At 36.8% G+C, this 25834-nt stretch overlaps 2 protein-coding genes and 1 pseudogene across 2 annotated transcripts; 1 reads left to right on the top strand and 2 right to left on the bottom strand.

The window, feature by feature from the left end:
• Positions 1 to 5629: 5629 nt before the first annotated feature.
• Positions 5630 to 6538, bottom strand: LOC130024394 (taste receptor type 2 member 43-like). Its single transcript, XM_056115128.1, has one exon. It carries the CDS (start codon positions 6536 to 6538, stop codon positions 5630 to 5632), a length of 909 nt encoding a protein of 302 aa, XP_055971103.1.
• A 5331-nt stretch (positions 6539 to 11869) lies between these two features.
• On the bottom strand, positions 11870 to 12760 carry LOC130024387 (taste receptor type 2 member 46-like). Its single transcript, XM_056115115.1, has one exon. It carries the CDS (start codon positions 12758 to 12760, stop codon positions 11870 to 11872), a length of 891 nt encoding a protein of 296 aa, XP_055971090.1.
• A 932-nt stretch (positions 12761 to 13692) lies between these two features.
• On the top strand, positions 13693 to 17798 carry LOC130027180 (BET1 homolog; annotated as a pseudogene).
• The last annotated feature ends 8036 nt before the right edge of the window (positions 17799 to 25834 follow it).

Here is a 25834-nt window from a genome sequence, read left to right as displayed (position 1 = left end):
GAATATGTAATGCTGTGGTGTATGTAACATTTTCTTGGTGGCAGTTTGTCTATTGCTGAATCATCACCAATGTCTCATCATGGCAAAAGTCATGGAGTAAAACTTCATCTAAAAATGCCACTCATCAACATCAACCATAATTTATCAATATAAATGGCATTAAAGATTAATTATATTATATAGTTAGCATTATGGTATCTTGATATTATAATATCAAGTTTATATTAATCACAGGGGCACTATTCTAGTCTGCCTATTTTTCAATAGTCTTGTTATATTTATTATACTTACAATATTATAAATAAGGTTCTGTGCCTAAACAGTGATTTTGAAATTATCTACACGTAATCATGCAAATAATACATTAAAATAAATAATTCTCAGTTTCTAAATAAAGTAGGTTGCCTTGAACTTTGCTACTTAGTAAAGTAAGTTAAACCATTTTCTTTAAGGTGTGGCCTAGACATTTAGCAATGTATGTTTGTAAATATTCCAAAAATAAATTATTTAATGAGATTGAAGAAGATGATGACAATGATAAAGAAGGTAGGTGAGTGGAAGAATTCTGTTGATGGACATAACTTCTTCTGGTTCTCAAAATGCAGAGCTTGCATAGAAAAAAAACACTAATTACCTCACCATCACCTTATAATAAGCATCAGGAAACGTTATCAAACAATTTTATCAAATACTTTATGAAGAATAGTTTAAAATCAACATTATTTGGGGGGATCATATCCAGCAATGCTCAGGGGTTACTCCTGGCTCTGCTCTCAGGAGTCACTCCTGGTGGTGCGCGGGGGACCATGTGGGATGCCAGAAATCAAACCCAGGTCGGCCGCGTACAAGGCAAACACCCTTCCCACTGTGCTATCCCTTTGGCTCCCCAAAAATCAACATATTTTTAATTATTTACTCACTATTTTCCCCTTTGCTTCATTGTATTTTGCTTTTATTACACTTTCACATTTACATAAGCACAACCTTTACATAATAATTCAACACAATGTAATCTGTATTTCACATTTCCATAGAGTCATTTGCAAGCAAAATTTTCTCACCTGCTTATTTGTATTACTAGCCACTATGATTAAATGGTTATTTTATTACAGAAGTCTTGTAGCACCACATACACATATAATTATACAAACATTATACTATGTTTGTATAATTTCTACTATGTGTAATTAATTACACATATAATTATACAAACATTATACTATGTTTGTAGAATTTCTACTATGCTTTAACTATTTTGTCTTTATTTGTCTGTGTTCGCTTTTTCTTTAAAGAACCTGTGAAATTTTGTAGCCAAAATTATTTAACTGACTTAGAATAGTCTACTATGTCAATATGCCGCCATTTATTTATTTGATCACCCAGGGGCATTCATATGATTTTTCAACTTCAGTTATAAAAGAACATGAGTCTAGTGCACAAATTTAGATATTCGCACAACTGTTGAGTTAAAAAATGAGTACAATAAAGAGTTTTAGAATAAGCTTCCTCATCTAATTTGCATAAAGCCATACTATTGGGCTAATTATTACTGTTATCCTATAGCATATGACAAGTATCATTTTCAAAATTATTAACGTCTAAATAAATTTGTTCTTTAAGTATGTTAAGTATGTCTATGTTAAGTAATATTATGACCCTGAAAGATCCTCCATATGTTGGGAAGGATGAGTAAGAAGAGGCTGCTAAAATCTCAAGGCTGGGAGGAATGGACACATTACTGGTGCCCGCTCGAGTAAATCGATGAACAACAGGATGACAGTGATACAGTGATACAGTGATGCAGTGATGCTTAAGTTATACTTAGCGTTTTATAAATGTTTCCTATTCCTGGATTTTCTTGCTTTCCTTATTTTTTTTTCAGTTTATTGGCCAAACTCAGTAGTCTTTCAAGGCTGCTTCTGGCTTTATGTTTAGGGAATCACACCGTGCTAGGAACTGCACTCAAACCACCTGATGCAAAGCATGCACTCCTGCCCTTTGAGCTATAACCCAGCCAATTTATCTATCTCTGTCTTTTTTTAAGTTAGTGCTGAAGATTGAACCCACATCTCATACATACAAAATACCTTCTTTTACCATTAAACTATATTCCTACCTGAACTTTTCTTATTCCAATTTTCAATTTATCTTTAGTTTTAAAAAGTCAGTAATTTTATTTTTTTCATGTTCCATTGTACATTATTTATACATGTATTAATATAGCATCATGTAGTTTCATAACTATTCCTCATGTCTCTTTTATCTCCAGCAAGTGTTATTTTAGAAGAGATCTTTCCAAGACAAATATTATGTCTTATTACTTGAAGAAAATATGATGAGCTAAAGATATATTGAAATAAAACTTGAATGATGTTCAAAACACACAAAGGAACCTAATAAATAAATCATGGAATGGAAAATGACCTACAGTATCTTCACATAAAATATTTGTCCAAATTCTATGAAGCTTAAAGTTTTGCCTAACACTATGAATTTAAGATGTCACAGTTAATTCAAGTCAATCTGTCTTAGCTTCCTGTTTCCAAAATTTATCATAAACTGATATCCTGATGGAAATTATCAGAATAAATGCCATGATACAAAGTTGAAAATACCATGATATATATAATTTATTGATATTTCTGACCTTAGGAAAAATATCTTTCTATTAGCATGGATGTAAATAACTGATGAAGAGGAGAATTGAGGTTGCCACTATTTTCACAGCTTCATTACTGACTTTAGTGCTGAAGTCCATTCAACCATGAAAAATTTGGTGTGTGTCTCACACCAAAAGGCAGAAATAGGAGAGATAAAGAAGTCGGGACAAGAAAAAAGGAACATTATAGACCAAAATAAAAAGAATACAGTTTTCAAGATAAACCTTTACTTCAATATAAATGTAAATTCATATCTTGGGGGGTATACCAACCAAGTGTGACAAGGTATGACAACTGAGGTGTAATAATCAAGTCTGAGTTAGCTTTTGTGCATGGTGGGAGAGAGTGATCCAGTTCCATTCTTTTGTGCATAACTATGCAGTTTTCTGAGTATTATTTACTAAAGAAACTTTTCTTCTTTGGTTTTATGTTCATGGTTTCTTTGTGATTATTTAATTTTCCATATGAGCCCGGCAAGCTACCGAGAGTATTCGATATGCCAGACACAGTAACAACAAAGTCTCCAATGGAGATGTTACTGGGCCCGCTCGAGCATGAAGATTTAATTTGTGATTTTCAATTCTTTGCTATCAATCTAAGTACCTAGTTTTATTCCAATACCATCCTGGTTTAATTTCCATATCTTTTTAGTACAGTCCAATCAGAGACTATGAGAATTTGATGCCTTCCTTATTCTTATTTCATTTAAAGAAAAATTTTTGGCTATCAAATATGTCTTTTGTAGTTCCAAACAAATTGCAGTTCCATTTGTTCGATTTCTTTGTATATTGTCATTAGAATTTTAATAGGGATTTCATTAAATCTATATAAGAATTTTTCATTTATTTTGAATTTATTTAAGATAAGAAGAACTGAGTCTTCTTAACTGAAGGCTAAAATTAAGTTTTATGTAAACAAGATGAAATAAAACTAAATAACTAGATGAAATAAAACTAAATAACTTGACAGCAAATCTCAATTCAAGAAAATATACTTGAGTCAAAAATAGGAAGAAACTACTTTCTGAACTGTACACTTAGATGCATTGAAAATAGGACATTATCATTTTTTTCTTTCTTCTTCATCCCTATTGAGAATGTGGGGATTTTTTTTTACAGGAATTTTGCATACTTGCATTTTTTAAATTTATTTTTTATTTATTTATTTTTGCTTTTTGGGTCACACCTGGCAATGGACAGGGGTTACTTCTGGCTCTGCACTCAGGAGTTACTCCTGGCGGTGCTCAGGGGACCATATGGGATGCTGGGAATCGAACCCGGGTTGGCCACATGCAAGGCAAATGCCCTATCTGCTGTGCTATCTCTCCAGCCACATACTTGCATTTTTAAAGCTTTACTTATACACCGTGGGCTTTTGATGTTTCAACAACAACCCTTCTACCAGAGTACTCTTTTCTCTACCATTGTCTGCATTTTTCCAACAATGCCTAAACCTGCTTTTTTAGCAGGCACACAATATCTTGTTTTATATTACTTTTATAACCAAATGGACAAAGGAATTATCAAAAATATTTCAGTAAAAGAAAAGATGTGGAAAGTGTTGTATCTCATCATGGGGTTAAGTCTTTGAGGATTTACTCAGCTGTTTGTTGCTAGTTGAGTCTTCCATGTAATTGTTTTTGTTTGCAGAGTTTACTTGACTTTTACAGTACTGTCTCATCTAATTTAGTGTGCTCCTCCTGGGATGCCAGTACTGTGGAATTTGGAATGTTGCACAATTCACTTTAGGTCTAGGAAACTAGGGTGAGTTTGCAGAGATTCTTTGCGAATTTTTGAAGTCAGGCCATAGCAGTGTGTGGCAGCAGTGGCTGTGGGTGCAGCTGCCGGGTCTTTGGCAGGCTATACTTAGCCCCCTTCCCAAAGGTGCCCCAGAGTTTTCATTGGGAGGGACCAGTGTGTCCATGAATTTCAGCTGCTTGGCTTGCACCTCCTTAGAGATTTAAGTCATGAATCTGAAAAGAGGGCCAGCGGGTGAGTTGACATGGTGGAAGTATGGGAGATGGGCTTCACCTACTTGTATTAAATGTAATATTCTTTGGTATTTTTTGCTCTCCATATATACAAATTTTACTATAAATGATTTAGTCATTTTACATTATTGCTTTGTGCTTTTTTTCCTAACAATAGTTCCAATTGCTCTCTACTAACCATAAAGTAACAATTCATGATAAAGTAATGTATCTATCAAACATACATTCTATTTATATGGCTTAAAATTGAGTATTATTATTATTATTACTAGAGGTTCAAAAAGTAATTTAAAGATACTCTACTACCTACATATGGTATTAATTAAAAGGCAACACGGCAATACTATCTTAGATAAATTGTCCTTATAAATGCATATTACATCATAAATGCTCCAAGAAAATAGCGTAGGATATAAATAAAAATATATACATATTATATACATAATATATACGGTCCTATGTCATTTTTTACAATATTATTAAGATTGTGTTGCTTACTTAGAAAACATGGCTCATAAAATATCCTTACCATTTTTTCTTTTTAAATTTTTTTTATCAGTATACATACATAAGTTGTGATAAGCTTAAGATGTTTCTAGTTAAACCTTTACAAATAATTCTACTATACACCCATATGCTAGAAAAAAAGTAAAGTAAAGTAAAGGCCCTCCCGTTGATCATCGATTTGCTCGAGCAGGCCCAGTAACGTCTCCATTGGAGACTTTGTTGTTACTGTGTTCGGCATATCGAATACGTCACGGGGAGCTTGCCAGGCTCTGCCGTGAGGGCGAGATACTCTCGGTAGCTTGCCGGGCTCTCCGAGAGGGGTGAAGGAATCGAACTCGGGTCGGCCATGTTGGCTGCGTGCAAGGCAAACGCCCTACCGCTGTGCTATCGCTCCAGCCTAGAAAAAAAACAACAGTATAAAATGCTGCAGACACCACCAGATTTTTTTTCTACTAAAGATACATGATGTCTCTTACTTCTTTCCTCTCAGTTGGCACCTTAGATGCCACAGGAATGACAGAAAGATAAGTTTCAGCTTCTTGTTTCCCCATATCAACACAAATGAGTGCTTGGAAGGATACAGGACTCCAAGCATTTGGCAAATCATAAAGGCTGGCTTGCTCTGACGGTTATCCGAATTCCAAATTGTGATGGTTAGAGCTAGTATATAACCAGCAAACAATAAGAGAAAGGAGATCACGGTCTGCATGGCTCTGATATGGACCTTGGTGCTTGGATCTTGGAATCCTTTGCCATTCACTTTCATCTTCTTGAGATGATTCGACAGGGAAGAAATCAGCAGCACTAGGGAGATCAGGGACATTGCAAAGGGAATGAAGTTTGCCAGCGTGAAGACAACCATGTTGGGAAACTGCTCAACTTCCATTGGTTCAGTCTTCCAAGTCTTGTTTCCTCTATTTGTTGGAATAATATTGTAGATACTTGCTATTCCAAAATGTGACAAAAAAAAGAGCAAACTTGCTAGCAAAACTACTGTCAGCACACTTTCAACTCTCCTTTTAAGGTAAAGAAATAAAAAGCTAGAGAAATTGGCTATTTTGAGCAAATAAAATATGCTAAGACTAGTAGCAAGCCAGACACTAAAATGATTGTTCACTATCCAGACAATTTGAGTAAAAAGTCTTACTTCTAAATTATATGAAACTGACTTGAGCACATTAGTATAGCAATTTAATAATATTCCCCACAGCAAACCAATTCTGGAGACCGCCAGAGCTGTGAGTATTTGATCCACTGAGGAGATCTTTCGTCTCTTGATCCAGTCAATGCCATTCACCAGCACTATGAAACCATTAGCAAAATTTCCCAGAATAAATTCTGCTGTGATTAGAATAGAAAAAATACTCTGTAGTAAAGCCATTTTGCTTCAAAAAAGTGAAGTCTAAAATCACTAGTTTGATGTCTTAATATTCTGGTCCTAAGTTCTCTGTCACTGGATGCACAAAAGATTCTTTTAAATTTCTTTTAAATTCTATCACCAATGTCACGCAGGAATGCTACAGCATAACAAATAAATGTATTTTATGCTGTCTTTATAAAACCTTTAATATCCTCTCTAGCTCAACTGGACTTCTTTCTGTGCACAGTATGTCTGCCACAGGCTGTGCTATTTATAACTAATATTAGGTGATCACTGAGTTCTCATTTGCCAGCATGCAAACAAGAACAGAGTGTCTTGCAATTTTTTTCTTTTAAGCTCTTCATAATTTTTGCTCACCAATATTGTTACCAATATTGTTATTAGTAACAGTGGAGTAACTCAGAGAACATACAGTGAATGCCTATAAATAGAAGCTTGTTTATAATTAGGCTCGCCATTATCTTTTTCTTGGTTTGCATGTCACTTTTATGAAGAATGAATCTCAACTACTTTTTCTATCAAAAACATCTAAGATTTTCTTGGGAACTCAAGGGAGCCTATTTTTCCCTAGGAATTTATTGATAAATGCTTAACTATCATTTCAATGTCAAATCACATAGTACATGTACAAGTAGAATATATTCCAAAAATAGGGGCTGGAGTGATAGTACAGCAGGTAGTGTGTTTGCCTTGTATGCAGCCAACCTGGGTTCGATTCCCAGCATCCCACATGGTCCCCCAAGCACCGCCAGGAGTTATTCCTGAGTGCAAAGCCAGGAGTAACTCCTGTGCATTGCGGGGTGTGACCCAAAAAGCTCTGCCACCAAAAAAAAAAAAAAGAAAAAGAAGACTATATTCCAAAAATAAAGCCATTGTGACAAGGGCATTTCCAATAGAACTGGGAGGCCATTGGGAAGTTTGGTTTTCATATGCCAGCACTCTAAAAGAATGAGAAAAATTAACCCAGAAGTTTACTTAGGGAACAGATTCTTCACTGGCTACAACTCCTGCTTTGCAAGGTTGAGGTTGTGTGCTGAAATCTGCCATTTGTCTGAGAGCAACCTTGGCAGTTTTCCTGTTTGTGTTCAGCAGCTGTGTTGATTGTGACTCTCTGCACCGCAATGAATTTCAGGTTGCAGCAAGCCAGGTATGTGGAGCTAGCACTGCAACTAAGCGGTGGGGCTCTTGACAAGATCCCAACAGGAAAGTTTTGTAAGGGTGCAGCCAGAAACACAATCCCAGATGATTATGTGCAAATACTGTAGCAACTCCAGCTAACACACAACTGGAACACATGGAGCCCTGCTAGAGTGTGATCCCTGTCAAAACCCTAAACTTGAGTGTATGAGCACCATGACCTGGTGTGCAATCCCCAGTGAGCACACATCTAACTGTGTGAGCAACGGAAGCAATAAGCATGATATTTTGAAATACATTTGACCCTCCTTGAAGTTTGTGATTTACTAAGATAATTTCCAACAACAGTATTTCAGAATTACTTGAGTTGAGTGTTCCAACTCAAGTCTATGTCTTCCTCCAGTTTTCCATGTGTTAAACTTAATTGTGGCTGGAAAATACTATCAACCTTTTTTCCTCATCTCTGATGTACATTTCTGCATCAAAGTTAACTCAGACGAACAATTTCACTTACTTCACAAGAGAATCTTGAAATCAGACTACTTCTCATAATTTACTTGTTAATGTTTCTTTACTCTGTTCTTAAATATATGGCAAGAGTGACTTCAAACAAATAATACTTAGGTGATTTTCTTCCTCCCTCCTTCCCTCCCTCCCTCCCTCCCTCCCTCCCTCCCTTCCTTCCTTCCTTCTTTCCTTCCTTCCTTCCTTCCTTCCCTCCCTTCCTTCTTTCCTTCTTCCTTCCTTCCTTCCTTCCTTCCTTCCTTCCTTCCTTCCTTCCTTCTTTCTTTCTTTCTTTCTTTCTTTCTTTCTCTCTTCTTTTCTATTTAATACAATGTACATATTTTGTGTAGAGTATTGTTGTCAGGGATCATTTTTATATTTTCATAGCATCATTATACTAAACAAAATATTATCAACTTCCCATTTGAATTCTCAATTACAGTACTAAAACCCAATTTTTTTACAATAAGTCATACCCTATATATCCCAGCATAACCAAGCATTATACTGAATATGTATTATAATTAGGCACCCTTTTTCTTTTCTTTTTCTTTTTAATTTTCATTAGTGAATCACCATGAGGTACAGTTGTTACAGACTTACAAACTTTCGTGCTTGTGCTTTAGTCATACAATGATTGAGTACCCATCCTTCCACCAGTGCCCATTTTCTACCACCAATGGTCTCAGCATTCCTCCCACCACCCCCTCCCTGGCCCCTCCACCCCACCCCGCCTCTGTAGCAGGGCATTCCTTTTTGCTCTCTCCTTTTGTAGGAATCCTTTTTCTGTGTGTTTTCCTTTCCTAACACAAAACCCAAAGAGTTACAGATCTAATTTGTTCATTTTCATTGTTGTATATTTTCTATTATTCTAATATGCCATAAATTATCTCCCACTTTGTCACTGACATACATCTGTCTTCTCATTTTCAACTGCAGAGCACTAGCAATACCTACATTTTTGGTGTATATATCTTGGTCCACATGTATATTAGTTTTTCTAGGGCATAAAACAAGTATAATATTTATGGTGCTTAGGATTACAAAATGATAAAACAACTTAGAGCAACAGTATGACATTATGCTTGGATATGGAAATATATCTAGGAATAATACCAAATATAAGGAATATTTTATGGAAGTAAAATATATGAAAATATATCTAGGAACTATATCTAGGAATAGTTCAAAATCAGCCTCGTGTTTACATTTTATATTCATAAAATACTAAATGTTATATTGCAATTAATTTATAATAATTTTTGAGTTCTAAATTCTAACTTATTCCTAGTTCAAAATCCTCCCATCCCTCAATCCTAGAAAGGAGAAATGCCAACAGATACAGAGAAATGAGGCACTGACCATCCCCATCATGGACAGACCCGTAGATCTTGGAGGGAGTAGAACTCTCAGAGAGATATCAGAGATTTTCCTTCACAGCCGTGCCACTGCAGCACGAGGCATATTGAAGAAGCAGGACTTGTCTTCACTAATAGATGATGGCAAAAGCCTTGGAAAGATACCAAGCACAAGTGACATATTTAATCTCCTAACTCCACTGTCCACTGTCCTCCTGTTGTTCATTGACATGCTCGAGCAGGCCCAGTAGCATTGTGAGACTTGTTACTATGTTTGGCATATAGAATACGTCCAGGGTAGCTTGCCAGGCTTTACCATGTGGGTGAGATACTCTTGGTAGCTTGCTGGGCTCTTCGAGAGAGGCGGAGGAATCGAACCTGGGACAACCAGGTCGGCTGCGTGCAAGGCAAATGCCTTATCCGCTGTGCTACAGATTTCAAAATAATAATGATGAGACCGTTCAATGAAATGAAGAAAATGACAGAAGAGAGTTCCAGCCAGGAAATGGAAAGTATGAGAAAGTTAAATCAGAAATCCCTGAGCTGAAGAGTATAGCAAGAGAACAACAACAATCACAAGCACAAATACAACACAGGAAATACTCCAAGGATAAGCAAGTATTGCACCAGCATGCTAGACAGCAGGCTGGATGAAATAATCTGAAAAGAACAAAATAAAGAAAAATTAAGTCAACATCAGATATTTGTCAGATAGTATAAAGCAAAATTTAAAAATGTGAATTATAAGAGCCACAGAATAAGAGGAAGTAGAGACTGAGGAAGTTTCGTCAATAAAAATTGTATCAGAAAACTTCCCCAAACTGATCTAAGTCCATCTGAATATTGGTTTAGATCCAGGAAGCTAAGAGAGTTTCAAATAAAAATAAATCCAGTATTATGCTTAGCGAGGTCACTCAGAATAAGAGGGACAGATACAGAATGAGCACTCTCATATGTGGGATATAAAAAATTAAAATTTGTGGGGAGGAAATGGTCAAATATTACAGAACCTGAAAACTGGTTTGTGTAACTGAGTTTACCAAGGGAAGGGGCTAGTTTGTAGGGAACCTTAAGACAATGACTGAGGGAAATAGACACTGGTGGAGGTGTGATTTTGGAATATTGTATGTATGAAAGCTTATCATTAACAGCATCATAAATAATATGCTTCAAATTAAAAAAAGAATAAATCCTAACAGAAAACCATAAGACATATTATAATAAAAAGTAACAAGAGCCAAAGATATATTATCCTAAGAGCAAAGCTGAACATTATTCATGAGAGAGCTCCATTAAAATCATAGCATATCTTCCCAATAAAACCCTAGAGGCTAGAAGAGAGTGGTATGATATAACAAATATAGTGAATGAGACAGATATCCAAATAACATTTTGTCCAGCTAAGTTAACTAAACACGAGACTAGATTTGTATTTCACACCATACACAAATGTTAATTCAAAGTGGATCAAAGATCTTGTATTCAGACCGGACAGACTCCATAAAATATAGTGAAGAAAAGATAGGGAGAACACTTCAAGAACTGGGCTACAGTTTTCAATGTTATGACTGGCAAAGATAATAGAAACAGAAATAAAACAAATGGATCTAAATTAAATTTAAAACTTTTTGGATGACAAAGTAAACATGAAACAAAATCAAAATACAACCTGCTGACTGGGAGAAGTAATTTGTTGAGATTATTTTGTTGAGACTGTACAAATACAATTACAAATACAAATCTCAAGAAAAAAAACAACTCATGCTTCCCACTTCTGAGTATTTCTTGCATCATTTAAAAAAATTAGGTTACTGACCTGAAATATTACTTAACTGTTAACCTTAGAAATCTTTCAAATATTTTAAATAAGCACATAGAAAGTTTTTGCGATAACTTTATGTAAATTCTTCTACTTAAATCTTTGGCAATGATTCAATTATATACATATTAGAAAAAGAAGCAGGTGAGCCGGAGCAATATAGCAGTATAGTAGTAGAGCAGATAGGATGTTTGCCTTGCACAAGGCCCATCCGTGTTCAATCCTCGGCATTCCATATGGTCCCCTGAGAACCGCTAGGAGTAATTTCTGAGTATAGAGCCAGGAGCAACCTCTGAGCATTGCCAGTTGTGACCCAAAAGTAATAAATAGTGGAGTTCATGCCCAATTCAATCAGCCTAATCACTGGCTGAATAAATAGCAATACGCCTACATTAAGAAAAAAAGGTAATAAATAAAATAAAAGAAGCAGAAATGTAAAAAGTCAGGCTCATCATTTTATTTTCTGCATAAAGACAAATACCTTAACTTTCTTTCTCTTGGTGAAACTTTCTATCAGTCGAAAATGTGCCACAGTGCCACAAAGGTCTGTTTCAACTTCTTGTTTCCCCAAATCAGGATAAATGAGTGAACTGAAGGATACAAGGTTCCCAGAACCATGCAGAACAGAACAATAACTTTCTTCTCTACCCCCATAGAACTCCAAACTGAGATGACCAAAGACAGGAAGAAAATGATAAACAGCACAAGGAAGGAGATCACAGTTTGTATGGCTCTGATGTGGACCTTGATGCTGGGATCCTGGGATCCTTCATCATTGAGCTGCTGCTTCTTGAGATGTTTCCACAGGGAGAAGACTAATAGCACAAGAGATGTGAGAGACATGGTAAAGGGAATGACATTGACTAGTGTCTCAGCAGTCATATTTGAAATGTGTACAACATGTATCAATTTGGTACTCAGAGTTGTGTTTCTTTCAAAATTTATCTGCACAGTCTCATATATGCTTCCCATGGCAAAGTGGAACATCAGAAAGGGCAGGCTTCCTAATATTATTCCAAGGAGTACGTGTCTAATTCTCCATTTTAGGTACAGAAATGGAAGACTAGAGAAATTGGCTATCTTTAGTAAGTAAAATACACCAAGACTTGTAGTCAACCAGTTGCTGAAATGATTGGTTAATATCCAGGCAAAATGAGAAACCATTCTTACCTTCAAATTAAATAAATCTGAATTGAGCACAATTGCCTGCCAATTTATTAATATTACCCAAAGTAAACCAATTCTGGAGACTGCCAGTGCAGTGAGTATCTGATCCACTAAGGAGAACTTCCATCTCTTTCTCCAGTCTATACATTTCACCAGCACTATGAAGCCATTTGCAAAATTCCCTAGAATAAATATTGCAGCTCCTAGAATGGAAAGTAACCACAGTAGTAAAGCCATATTGACTGGATGGGGGTGTGGAGGGTAAAATCACTGGGTGTGATTCTTAAAATTCTGACCTTAAGTCTTTGTGCAGATCATCTCTGAACGTGCGTGAGATTCCTGTTGCTTTTAAATTCTGTGATCAACAACATGCAAGAAAACAGTGGAGTAAACCAATGTATGAACTCAGTGCTGCCTTTACCAAAACATTGATATTCCTACATACTCAGATGCATATCATAGATTGCATGGTTCTCCTGTAGGCTTGATTAGTTTATAGCTGAAGTGAGGTGATACCTGAATTCTCATTTGCCAGTATGCAAATAAAAGCATGGTGCTTTGCAATTATTTTTCTTGTTTAAGCTCTTCATACTTTGTATTCATCAACTCAATTGCTAGTATCTTTTAAAAGTCCATATGTATCTTAAAGTGAATATATTTTTAAATTTTATTGATTCACCTTGAGATATAATTACAAGCTTTCATGTTTGAGTTACAATCACACAATGATCAAACACCCATCTCTCCACCAGAACACATTCCCCACCACCAATATCCCCAGTATACCCCCCTTTCCCACCCTCCCACTGCCTCCATGGCAGACAATATTTCCCATACTCTCTCTCTATTAAAGTGAATATTTCATCTTAAAGATGGAGTTTGTGTATAACAAGAGTGAGTCATTATGACCACAAGTTGTTTTTAATGTTACATTGATAAAGAATCTAAACTTTTTTCTAACGAAAATGCCCAAGAGTCTCTTAGAAAGCAGAAAGAAATGCTATCTGAAAGCTACAAAATTGGAGCGTGCACGATGTTTAGAGTACTGATGTCTTGGCGCTTTAGGGGAAAATCTTGGTGTTTCACCAGACCGGGTACTGAAGATGCTGTCTGGTGGTCCACCTTCCTACCTACACTCCACCCTCCTTCTTCCTCCCTCTTCTGGCAGGATGAGGCGCGCAGGCCTGGATGAAGGTATGCCTCCTATAAACTATGGAAACTATGACTATGCCCAACAGTGGGTACAGTGCCTGTGGAGAAAAAAATGACAGACTCGCTGAAAGTCTGAGAAACAAAGTCACCACTATAAAATCTCTTTCCATTGAAATAGGCCATACATTCCTGGACTCCTATAATCTCCCAAAGCTGAATCAAGAAGATCTAGAGTATCTTAATAAACCTACTCACCTCAAGGAAATTGAAACTGTAATCAAAAGTCTTCCCAAAAACAAAAGCCCAGGTCCAGATGGATTCACTAGTGAATTTTTCCAAACATTTAAAGAGGACCTACTGCCAGTCCTTCTCAAGCTTTTCCAGGAAATTGAAAAAACGGAAACTCTCCCAAACAGGTTTCTATGAAGCCCATATCTCTCTAATACCAAAGACACCAAGAGAAAAGAAAACTACAGGCTGATATCCCTGATGAACACAAATGGGAAGATTCTCAACAAAATACTAGCAAATAGAATTCAACTACTCATCAAAAAGATCATACACCATGACCAAGTAGGATTCATCCCAGGGATGCAAGGCTGGCTTAACACTCGGAAATTAATCAACATAATCCATCATATCAACAAAAGAAAAGATAAAAAACATATGATCATATCAATAGATGCAGAGAAAGCATTTGACAAGATCCAGCACCCATTTATGATGAAAACCCTAGCCAAAATAGGGATAGAGGGGACTTTTCTCAATATAGTTAAAGCCATCTACCACAAGCCTACAGCAAGCATCATCCTCAATGGGGAAAAACTGAGAGCCTTCCCTCTAAGCTCAGGGATGAGACAAGGATGTCCACTCTCTCCACTGCTGTTCAATATAGTACTGGAAGTACTTGCAATAGCGATTAGGCAAGAAAAAGATATTAGGGGCATCCAGGTAGGAAAGGAAGAAATCAAGCTCTCACTATTCGCAGATGATATGATACTATACTTAGAGAATCCTAAAACCTCTACCAAGAAACTTCTAAAAATAATAGGCTAGTATAGTAAAGTTGCAGGCTATAAAATCAATACCCAAAAGTCCATGGCTTTCCTATATGCAAATAGTGAAAGAGAAGAAAGTGACATGAAGAAAACAATCCCGTTTACAATTGTGCCCCAGAAAATCAAGTACCTAGGAATCAGCTTAACTAAGGAAGTAAAGGACCTGTACAAAGAAAATTACAAAATGCTACTTCAGGCAATAAAAGAGGATACGAGGAAATGGAAAAATATCCCCTGTTCATGGATCGGGAGAATTAACATTGTCAAAATGGCAATACTTCCCAAAGCACTGTATAAATTCGACACGATCCCTATTAGAATGCCCATGACATTCTTCAAAGAAATGGAGCAAACACTCCTGAAACTTATATAGAACAATAAGCCCCCAGGAATAGCTAAAGCAATTCTTGGGAAAAAGAAAATGGGAGGAATCAACCTCCCTAACTTCAAACTCTACTACAAAGCAGTAATAATTAAAGCAGCATGGTACTGGAACAAAGGAAGAGCTGTAGACCAATGGAACAGGATTGAATATACTGACATCTCCCCCCAAGCATACGAGCATCCAGTCTTCGATACAGGGGCAAGAAAAGTGAAGTGGAGAAGGGAAAGCCTCCTTAACAAATTGTGCTGGCAAAACTGGACAGCTACATGCAAAAAAGTGTAGATATCTGCCTAACTCCATATACAAAAGTAAGATCAAAATGGATTAAAGAGCTCAACATCAGACCAGAATCCATAAGGTACATTGAGGGAAAAGTTGGCAAAACCCTCCATGACATAGAAGCTTATGGTATCTTCAAAGATGTCACACAGCTGGCCAAGCAAGTGAAAACAGAGATAGACAAATGGGACTATCTTAAACTAAGAAGCTTCTGCACCTCAAAAGAAAAAGTGAACAAAATACAAAGACAGTCTACAGAATGGGAAAGAATATTCGCCAAATACACATCAGATAAGGGGTTGATATCAAGGATATACAAAGTACTGGTTGGACTTCACAAAAAGAAAACATCCAACCCCATCCAAAAATGGGGAGATGAAATGAATAGAAACTTTCACAAAGAAATCCGAATGGCAAAAAGGAACACGAGAAAATGCTCCACATCATTAATCATCAGGGAGATGCAGATCAAAACCACAATGAGATATCATTTCACACCACAGAGACTGGCCCATACCCACAAGAACAAAAGCAACCGGTGCTGGCACAGATGTGGCAAGAAAGGGACCCTCCTTCACTGCTGGTGGGAATGCCGACTGGTTCAGCCCTCTTGGAAAACAGTATGGATGATTCTCAAAAAATTAGAAATTGAGCTCCCATTTGACCCAGCAATACCACTCCTGGGAATATATCCCAGAGAGTCAAAAAAGTATAGTCGAAGTGATCTGCAATTGTTTGTTCATTGCAGCACTCTTTACAGTAGCCAGAATCTGGAAAAAACCTGAGTGCCAGAGAACAGATGACTGGTTAAAGAAACTTTGGTACATTTACACAATGGAGTACTATGTAGCTGTTGGAAAAGACGAAGTCATGAAATTTACATACAAGTAGTACTACATGGAAAATATCATGTTAAGCGAAATAACTCAGAAAGAAAGGGATAGACATAGAAAGATTGCATTCATCTGGGGAACATAAAGTAACAAAATAGGAGACTAACTCCCAAGACTGGCCAAGATGAGTACCAGGAATTTTACTCCATGGCTTAGAGGCCAACCACACATGCTAGGGGCAAAGGGAGCTCAGATAGAGAAGGGAACACCAAATAAAGGTGTTGGAAGGATCCTCCCAGGATGGGAGAAACATGCTGAAAGTAGACTATAGACCAAACATGATTGCCATCCATTGCCTCTTTTGCAAACCACAACACCCAATAAGAGAGAGAGAACAGAAGGGAATGCCCTGCCACAGAGGCAGAGTGGGATGGGGGGGATGGGTGGGGGAGGAATACTGGGATCCGTGGTGGTGGGAAATGGGCACTGGTGGAGGGATGGGTATTTGATCATTGTATAATGGAAACCCAAGCACAAAAATTTGTAAGCCTGCAACTGTACCTCATAGTGTCTCACTAATAAAAAAAAACAATAAATAAATAAATTACTAGCTGATATGGATTCACAATTTGATTCTACAACTGGATTTCTAGGTAAAACTATGGGAAAACTGAAAATTTTATCCAGAGGAAGTCAAACAAGGCTGCTGTGCTATATGATGCTGTTTCCATTATTTGTCTTTTTTGTCATTTACTGGATTATTAAACTAAGCTGATGCAAGTAAGTGCGAGTTTGGAATTTGTTCCATCTTAAAGGCTTTGAGTACCACTTTGGTTATTAAAAAAAAAAAACGGACAACATTAAAACATTCCTAATTTTCAAATAGTCTGGCATTTTTCCATTGAAGATTACTGAACTTTACTGTTTCTATAGATCATATTGCTCTTTCAGTATTATACTCTTTCAATACAGTTTCTGAATGATTTAATTTTTTTTTTCCTGCCTCTATTTTCAGGGGTATTGAGATAGCCTGAACGTAGTCTGGTCCTAACAATTTTCTATTGTTTTCTAACTCGCCAAACAATAAAAGAGCAGTAAATATTCTGTTCTTAGATACAATAAAGATTGTGTATGTTTCATGTCCAGGCAGTTGGGAGAGTATCAGGCTGCCTGCAGACCCTAATGCTGAACTGGTCTTCTACACAAATTTTAATGGAATTTAGTAAATATATTCTGAATTGTTGTCAACTTACTGGTTAAAATCATAGGCCAATTTCATTTTACCTTAAGATTTTCTTACCATATTTTGATGTGACTCTTCTCTCCCCAATGATGTGATTCATTAATAAAGCTTGTTTTTTTTTTTACTTATTTCTAGTAAAGCCCAATATAAATGTGTACTGGAATAGCTGTTAATTTTATATTAACTTTACACCTGTTACTTACTTGACTTATGATGGTTTCATAATTGTAATGGCATAGGTGGCCATTTGGTTATCATTTGTGACAAAATGATCTGAGGCTAGAGTAATTGCTGAGCTTTGGGGGTAAAATAAAGTGTTTAAGAATATTAAAAAAAATAAAAGCTACAAAATTGTTAATCTTGATTATTTTGTTTTCTCCATAGTTTTTCTTATTTAATTCAGTATTAGGACTTGTATTACTGCTCTAGAAATTTTTTTTTAATTTTTAATTAAAATAAGAGTGACCTGTGTGTGTGTGTGTGTGTGTGTGTGTGAGTGTGTGTGTGTGTGTGTGTGTGTCTGTGTGTGTGTGTTTCCTCTGGAGCTAAGGGGTCCCCATCAGTGCTAAGAGGCCTGTCTCCCCACAGGTGCCACCTTAACTTCTGTACTATCTCACCATCTCTCTCACCTCTCCTCCAGGAACTTTGAAACAGTACCCAACTACAGTAACCAATATTTATACCTGAACCCCAAATTCCTAGAGGACTATTTTAGTTCCTCTTTTCTCATAGTCCCCTTCGTAAACAAAATAATCTGAGACTCACATGGGTCTGTGTTGCTTCCTGGCCTACCTCATCCACCTACAGGTGCCAGAGACTTGGTTTTCTTAAAATAGTTGTGCCAAAAGTGAATAAAAATGGCATACCAATTCTATATCCATTTTTAATCTGCCTTATATGACAGTTCTTCTTTATTTAAAGGGGGTTACATCTAGCAGTGTGGACACAGACGGTCGTGAGACATGTGGGACCAGGGATCAATTCAGCCTACTAAATAGACAATATAATTTAAGGATCTGCCTCTGATATAGAGGTCCTTAATCGATTTTGATTTGACTTTTGCACATGGTGTTAGAAAGTAATTTTTTTATTTTCCATGCAAATGGACATTTTTTCCTTAATACAACTTGTTTCATTGCTTCACTTATGTTTTCCTCCTTTTATGCAGATTTACTGTCTATAAACCTGTCTCTCAATTCTATTTCTTTGGTCTGAGACTGTCCTTATTCCAGTACCATACAGTTGTTTACTATAACTTTATAGTTTGCTTTAAGTTTAGAGAGATAAAAGTCTCCTATATCCTTTATCCTTAGGATTACTTTGATTATTCAGGTAGATTTAAAGGGGAGGGTTATTACTCCCTATAAATTTCAACAAAATTTGATCACGATCACTATCATCCTGTTGTTCATCAATTGCCTCGAGCAGGCACCAGTAACTTCTCCTTTGTCTTAGCCCTGAGACTCTAAAAAGTGCCACATTCAAGGCTCTTTCAGGGTTAGGAGAATGAGATCCATCATTGTTACTGGTATTTGGCATATTGGGTACGCCACGGGGAGTTTGCCAGACTCTGTCACATGAGCAGGCTACACTCGGTAGCCTGCCAGCTTGTCAAAGCAAGAATGAGATAATAAGATGCCATGCGGCTGCATTCGCGCTAGCTTCTGGGAGCTGGGTTTTATAGTCTCTGGGAGTTGGCCGTTGATTGGATTACACGGAGGTGGGTGGGGGTGGGGGAGGGCAGTTGGTGGGTGTGACCACCGCCTACTAGAAGATGGAGGATCTGGATGAAGGATGCTCAGCCCCTATCCAAGCAGGCTTAGAGATCTCAGCCCCAGGACCTGCATGCCTTTGTTCCTCTGCCAGTACCTTCATGCATGTGGAGAGTGGTCTCAGCATGGTTGTGGTTGGTTCTGGAGTTTTTCGGCTGCCGGATTTCTGCTTGGGGCTGGGAGGGAAAACTCAACCCACCCCTTCCAAGGGGCCCCAGCAAGGACAGCCAGGCGAGGGGGCAGGAGACTCTGCTTTGCTGTTCTCTTCCGGGAGCTGGGTTTTACAGACCTCAAGAACCAGCCACAACCATGCTGAGACCACTCTCCAAACGCACGAAGATTCCGGCAGAGGAACAAAGACATGCAGGTCCCGGGGCTGAGATCTCCAAGCCTACTTGGATCAGGGCTGAGCATCCTCCACCCAGATCCTGCATCTTCCAGTAGGCGGGGTCACACCCACCAACACCCCTCCCCCCACCGTGTAATCCCATCAACAGCCAAGAACCAGAGACTATAAAATTTGATCAATGTCTTGAAAAAATGTTATGGGTATTACAGGGCCTGCATTAACTCTGTGTAAATCTTAGGGACAAATTAGTCTTTGACAAATTAATCTTCCTGATCTATGAACAGGGGGGTGTTATTTTCCATTTCCTTGTGTCTTTTCTTCGTCAAACTTTTTATTTTTATTTTTTATTGAATCAACATGAGACATACAGTTACAATATTGTTCATAATTGAGCTTAGTTGTCAGACTTCTTTTTTTTAAAAAAAATTATTTATTGAATCACCTTGAGAACAGTTATAAAGCTTTCAGGTTTAAATTTTGGTCATGCAATTATCGAACACCCATCCCTTCACCAGTGCATATTTTCCACCACCAAGACCCCCAATATACCTCCCATCCCACAACTCCCCATGCCTGTAAGGCAGATGATTTCCACTTAACTCTCTTTCTACTTTGATTACATTCATTATTCCGACAAAAGATGCACCACTATCACTTAGAATTTCCCCCCAACAATCAGACCTGCTGAAAAGGCATTGTGAAATGATTTGTTTTCTATTGCTGGTTATGAAGACCATATGATTTTGGATTTCGGATATTTTACTAATTAAGTCTGGAGGGATTTCTGCCAAAAGTCGCATAGTTCTGAGATTGGTTTGTGTGCCTCTGGGTACATGGCCATGCCGGAGAGCTGCTCGTTGGGGTGGGGGGTGTGGGGGCGGGCCACTCATGGTCTTGACAGGGCAGGAAGGATGTGCTGGTTCCGCACCCCCATCCCACGAGGCCACAGTTGCCCCGTGACCCCCGGCTCATACTTGGCTGTCCAATAAGCTCTAAAGAAGCGGCCACTGTGCTGCTGGGGGAGAAAAAGGCAGAAGAAACATACACCCTTTCCCACCCAGGGTGGGGGCGGGGCACAGAGCCATAGTTTAATGCATAGTCCATTTACATTTCTGCCAAAATCCTTATGTCTTTTTAAGTTTATTTTATAATGGTTTATAGTTTTCTTAGTTTGAAGTCTTTCACCTCTTTTGCTAAATTGATTTCCAGGTACTTAATTTGCTGAGGTACAATTGTAAATGCGATTGTTTCATTTATCTTTTATCTATTTCCTCTGTTTTCTTATAGAGAAGCCCTGGCTTTTTGACTGCACTTTACTGTACAAGTCTCTTGCGTCTAAGAGCTTTTTTAGTACATTCTTTAGGATTTTCTAGGTCTAGTATCATGTCATCTGCAAATAGTGAAACTTTCACCTGGTTTCCTATCTAGATGCTCTTTAATTTCTTTCTTGCCTAATTAGTATGACAAGGACTTAGAATTCTGTATTAAATAGTAGTGGTGAGAGTTGGCAATTTGTCACATGTCTGATATTAGAGGGAAGGCTTTCAATTTCTAACTTGGGCTATGGTGTTTGCTGTAAACTTGTGGCAAATGGTTTTAACTATGTTGAGGAATGTTTCTTCAACTCCCCATTATATTGAGGATTTTTATCATCAATGTGTAATCAAACTTGTCAAACACTTTTTCTGCATCTACTGATATGGGCATATGATTTTTATTTTTTATTGTATTGATTTTGCTCGAGCGGGCCCAGTAACGTCTCCATTGGAGACTTTGTTGTTACTGTGTCTGGCATATCGAATACTCTCGGTAGCTTGCCGGGCTCTCCGAGAGGGGCGGAGGAATCGAACTTGGGTCGGCCATGTTGGCTGCGTGTAAGGCGAATGCCCTACCCGCTGTGCTATTGCTCCAGCCCAGCGATAGCACAGCGGGTAGGGCGTTCGCCTTACAAGCGGCCAACATGGCCGACCCAAGTTCGATTCCTCCACCCCTCTCGGAGAGCCCGGCAAGCTACCGAGAGTATTCGATATGCCAGACACAGTAACAACAAAGTCTCCAATGGAGACGTTACTGGGCCCGCTCGAGCAAATCGACGATCAACGGGAGGGCCTTTACCTTTACCTTTACCTTATTGTATTGATAAGTCATATTATGTTGATTGACTTGCTTATGTTGAACTATTCTTGCATCCAAGGAATGAACCCTACTTGGTCATGGTGCATGATATTTTTGATGTGTTGTTGAATTTAGATCATTAAGATTTTGCTGAGGATCTTTGCATCCATGTTCATTGGGATTTAGGTGCATAGTTTTCTGTGTGTGTGTGTGTGTGCGTGTGTGTGTGTGTGTGTGTGTGTGCATGTGTGTGAGATGTTTCTGTCTGCTTTTGATATCCAGGTAATGTTAACCTCATAGTAATTGATTGGGAACATTTCTGTCTCTTTAACTTTTGAAAGACTAAAAGGAATTGGGAGTAGGTCTCCTTTAAAGAATTGGAAAAACTCACCATCAGAGCCTATTCTTTTCCTTTTGGGGAGATTTTGGATTACTGTTTTGATTTCCTTGATAGTAACTGGCCTGTTCAGGTGCTCTGTTTCCTCTTGATTCATCTTTTTTTTTTTTAAAAAAAAAAAATTAAATCCCTTCCTGGACTGTTACTTATCCATGAAGTTCTGTTTCATTTCTTTTAATCTAAATAGATAGTTTAGTTCCACTGATTAATTGATTGTTTTACTTCTTAATATTTTACAGATTAATAGATGGTAAAAATAAGACTGCCTATGGTTTCAATTATATTATAATTGTTTTCACTTTATAAAATTTTTGAAATTGTTTTTTCATTCTCTCCTTATAACATTAGTTTAATGTCACAATATTCAACTATTATTAATTTTATATAATATGTTAAAGTTTCAGACTATTGAAAAGAGCAAATATCACCAAAGTTCTAGCCTTTTTTTAGGGAGAAGAGATTAACATGTTTTGTTTGGTTATATCATAGGCAAAATTATTATGCCTTATTGACTTTATTTTAAGATCAAGTACTATTTAAAGAGATGTGACAAGTATTTCAGGAGTGAAATTGTTGTAGTTAATTATATATGTCAATTTAACTGGGGCTCAAGGTGTCTGATACTTGATTAAACATTATACTGGGTGTGTTTGTGATTGTGTTTCTAGATAAGATTAATATTTGAGTCAGTCAGTTGAGAACATATTGCTCTTCTGGTTGTATAGGTGAGCATCAGCAAAACTACTGAGGGTTACACAAGAACAAAATTACTGAACAAAAAAGAAAACAGAATTCTCTCTCACTCTTTTTCTCTCTCTCATTCTCTCTCTCCTACAATGTCTTCTTTACTAGAAGAGAAATGCTGAAGAATTTGACATTTGTCTCCTCCTGACTCAGATTCAGTCTGTAATACAGTTTCTCAGATTCTCCTGATTCTCAAGCTTGAGAACTCAAGCTAGAATTTTTTTTTCATCACTAAAGCATAGATGCTCACTATGCAGATCTTATGATTTCTCAGTCTACATTAACAAAATAACCCATTGATTTTATATATATATATTTTAATACATATCTATATCTTTATACATATTATTCTATCTACTTGTTGGTAGATTCTTATTGTCTACAAATACAATGAACTTTGACAAGTATTATTCTATATAAAGATGACATGAACAGATGTAGTATATTTGAATAAATAATGAATATTTTAAGAGGTCTATGGTGAAGAATACAGTTGCAACTTTTAACTAAATGCTTGGTTTACTAATGCTGATATAATACAAAATTGTTTTGAAAAGAATGCTGATAGTATATAGTTCTGGAAGTCATTTGTGTAAAATCCGGCTCTCTGGATTAAAACCAAGGTTCTATAGGATATACTATTCTGATTATTTAAGGTAGAATCAATTCCTGTTGTTTTCCATATTCTAGAACTGACTCACAGTCCTGATCCAAGACTCCCTTTATTTTTCAAAGTCATCAATCATATTATCTGGTATCTATTTCAATCATCTCATCTTCTCTGATTCTGACTCTCCTGGATATCCTTCCTACTTAGAAAGATCCTTGTGATTACAATCAACCCACCTAGATAATCCATAATAAATTCCACATTTAAGGTCAATTTATTTGTTACTTAATTTCCTCTGCAATCTGAATTCTTCTTGCCTTAAATTATAATACTGTTTACTGGTTCTAGGTTAGGTTATGGGCATATTCGAGTATTCACATTACAAGATCGAAAAACATTGCATGATAAGATATTAATAAGGGATCTATATGGAATGAATACTAGGTCATATGTAGTACAGATTGTAAAACAATTCATTCCATTGTAACTATAGAGCTGAGGACTAGTATGTTAATATTCTGGGAATACATCAGGGCCTGATCAGAATTGTGATATGTACCTATCTATGGGCTGGAGTGATAGCACAGCTGTAGCGCCTTTGCCTTGCATACGACTGACCCAGGTTCGATTTCTCTGCCCCTCTCGGAGAGCCCGGGAAGCTACTGAGAGTATCTCGCCTGCATGCAAAGCCTGGCAAGCTCCTCGTAATCATATTTGATATGCCAAACACAGTAACAACAAGTCTCACAACGGAGATGTTACTGGGCCCGCTCGAGCAACTTGATGAACAACGGGAGGACAGTGCTACCTGTCTGTAGCTAACCACTGAAGAAATTGCCTTGTTGCCAGTTTTAATTATTTTTCAGTGTCTTAAAACTTAAGTGTCATCGACTTACTATGGAAATCTACACCATGAAAGTTCATTTGAACATGAATAGTTATAGTATAAAATAAGAAAGAATTCAATCTAAACTAGTCTGGTTGAGTGGCAGTAAGCACCTAATCTGCTACATTATCTCTTTGGCCCATTCATAATTTATTTTTATTGCTCTTATGTTTTCTTCTAGTTGTTAGTTATTTTGTTTAAAATTTTCACATTTAAAATGGAAATAAAATGCATAATTATATAAAAAGAAACAATTCAAATAAACAGTACTTTATTGTGGTACTGTATTTTACATTCTCATTTGGATATGTACATATCCTCTGTAAAATACTCTGATATGATCACTTTCAAATTTTCATAACATCATTAGCAAACATGACAGTGCCACCTGCTTATTTACATTCTCACTCACTCTAGTGAAATACAAATTATTTTTACAGTAAAATAACCACATCATACACAGGAGAATATCCGACCATTCCACTGAATATATATTATACATAGGCAAATTTCTCTCTCCATGTCTATGTTTTCTTTAACAAGTAACTAAAACTTATTGATCAATTTTTTTATTTTCAGTTTTATACACTATTTTGTCAATATTCCATCAGGTATTTATCATATTTATAAATTTATGCATATTATCACTAATGGGCAATTGGCATGACTTCTCATATTTTATTATTATTAACAGAGATAAGTCCACATTTTGGCTTATATATCCTGGTATCAAAATTTTAAAATTTTTGAGTGAGAGAGAGAAGGGGAGAAAGAGAGAGCAAAAGGAGAGAGGAGGTACAACTTAAATAAGAGTACATTCATAGATCTTGGAATACATTTATCTGTTTTATTTTGTAGAGGTGGATCACGCTTGTCTATGTTCAGGATTTACCCTTAACTCTGTGTTCAGGAGTTGCTCCTAGCTCTTGCAGCATACGTAGTGCTGGGATAAAATCAGGATTGGTTTCATGCAAGGCAACTGCCTTATCCACTGCACTATTTTCTGTCCCTAGAATTTATTCCTTGATCTTACTTGCAAAATGCCGTAGGGTTGCTGAAAATTGTTTTTTTTTAATCAAATTCTCATTGTTTGTATTTTTTTCAAAATTAATAACAGACTATTATGTTTCTAAATAGTGTATTACACTTGTACTATATAAGTGTACAATCCCTTTCATAATCTGACAGTTACTAATCTAACATTCATATATAATACTTAACCCAACTTTTAGTTTATCCAAAGTTCAAAAACTTATTATATTTTTCCTTTCATGACTGATTCACTCATATTTCATTCTGTGTAATACTTCCTTTTACAGCCTTCTGATCATTCTTAATGCAGGCAAACATTCTTTATAATGCAGCACATTTCCTTTAAAAGAATATTATGTTAAAACACTTTAGAAAATTTTATTAAAGATGTGTACTATGATATTCAGTACACCTAAAAGATACAAAGAAATGTAAAAGAAAATGAACTTATGAGAT

The sequence above is a fragment of the Sorex fumeus genome, unplaced genomic scaffold (genome assembly GCF_029834395.1).
Source record: "Sorex fumeus unplaced genomic scaffold, SorFum_2.1 ptg000003l, whole genome shotgun sequence".
Taxonomy (NCBI): domain Eukaryota; kingdom Metazoa; phylum Chordata; class Mammalia; order Eulipotyphla; family Soricidae; genus Sorex; species Sorex fumeus.
This window is presented reverse-complemented; position numbering and strand designations above follow the sequence as displayed.

Coding starts and splice junctions, on each gene's coding strand:
- LOC130024394 (XM_056115128.1), bottom strand. CDS start 6,538: ATGGCTTTACTACAGAGTATTTTTTCTATTCTAATCACAGCAGAATTT.
- LOC130024387 (XM_056115115.1), bottom strand. CDS start 12,760: ATGGCTTTACTACTGTGGTTACTTTCCATTCTAGGAGCTGCAATATTT.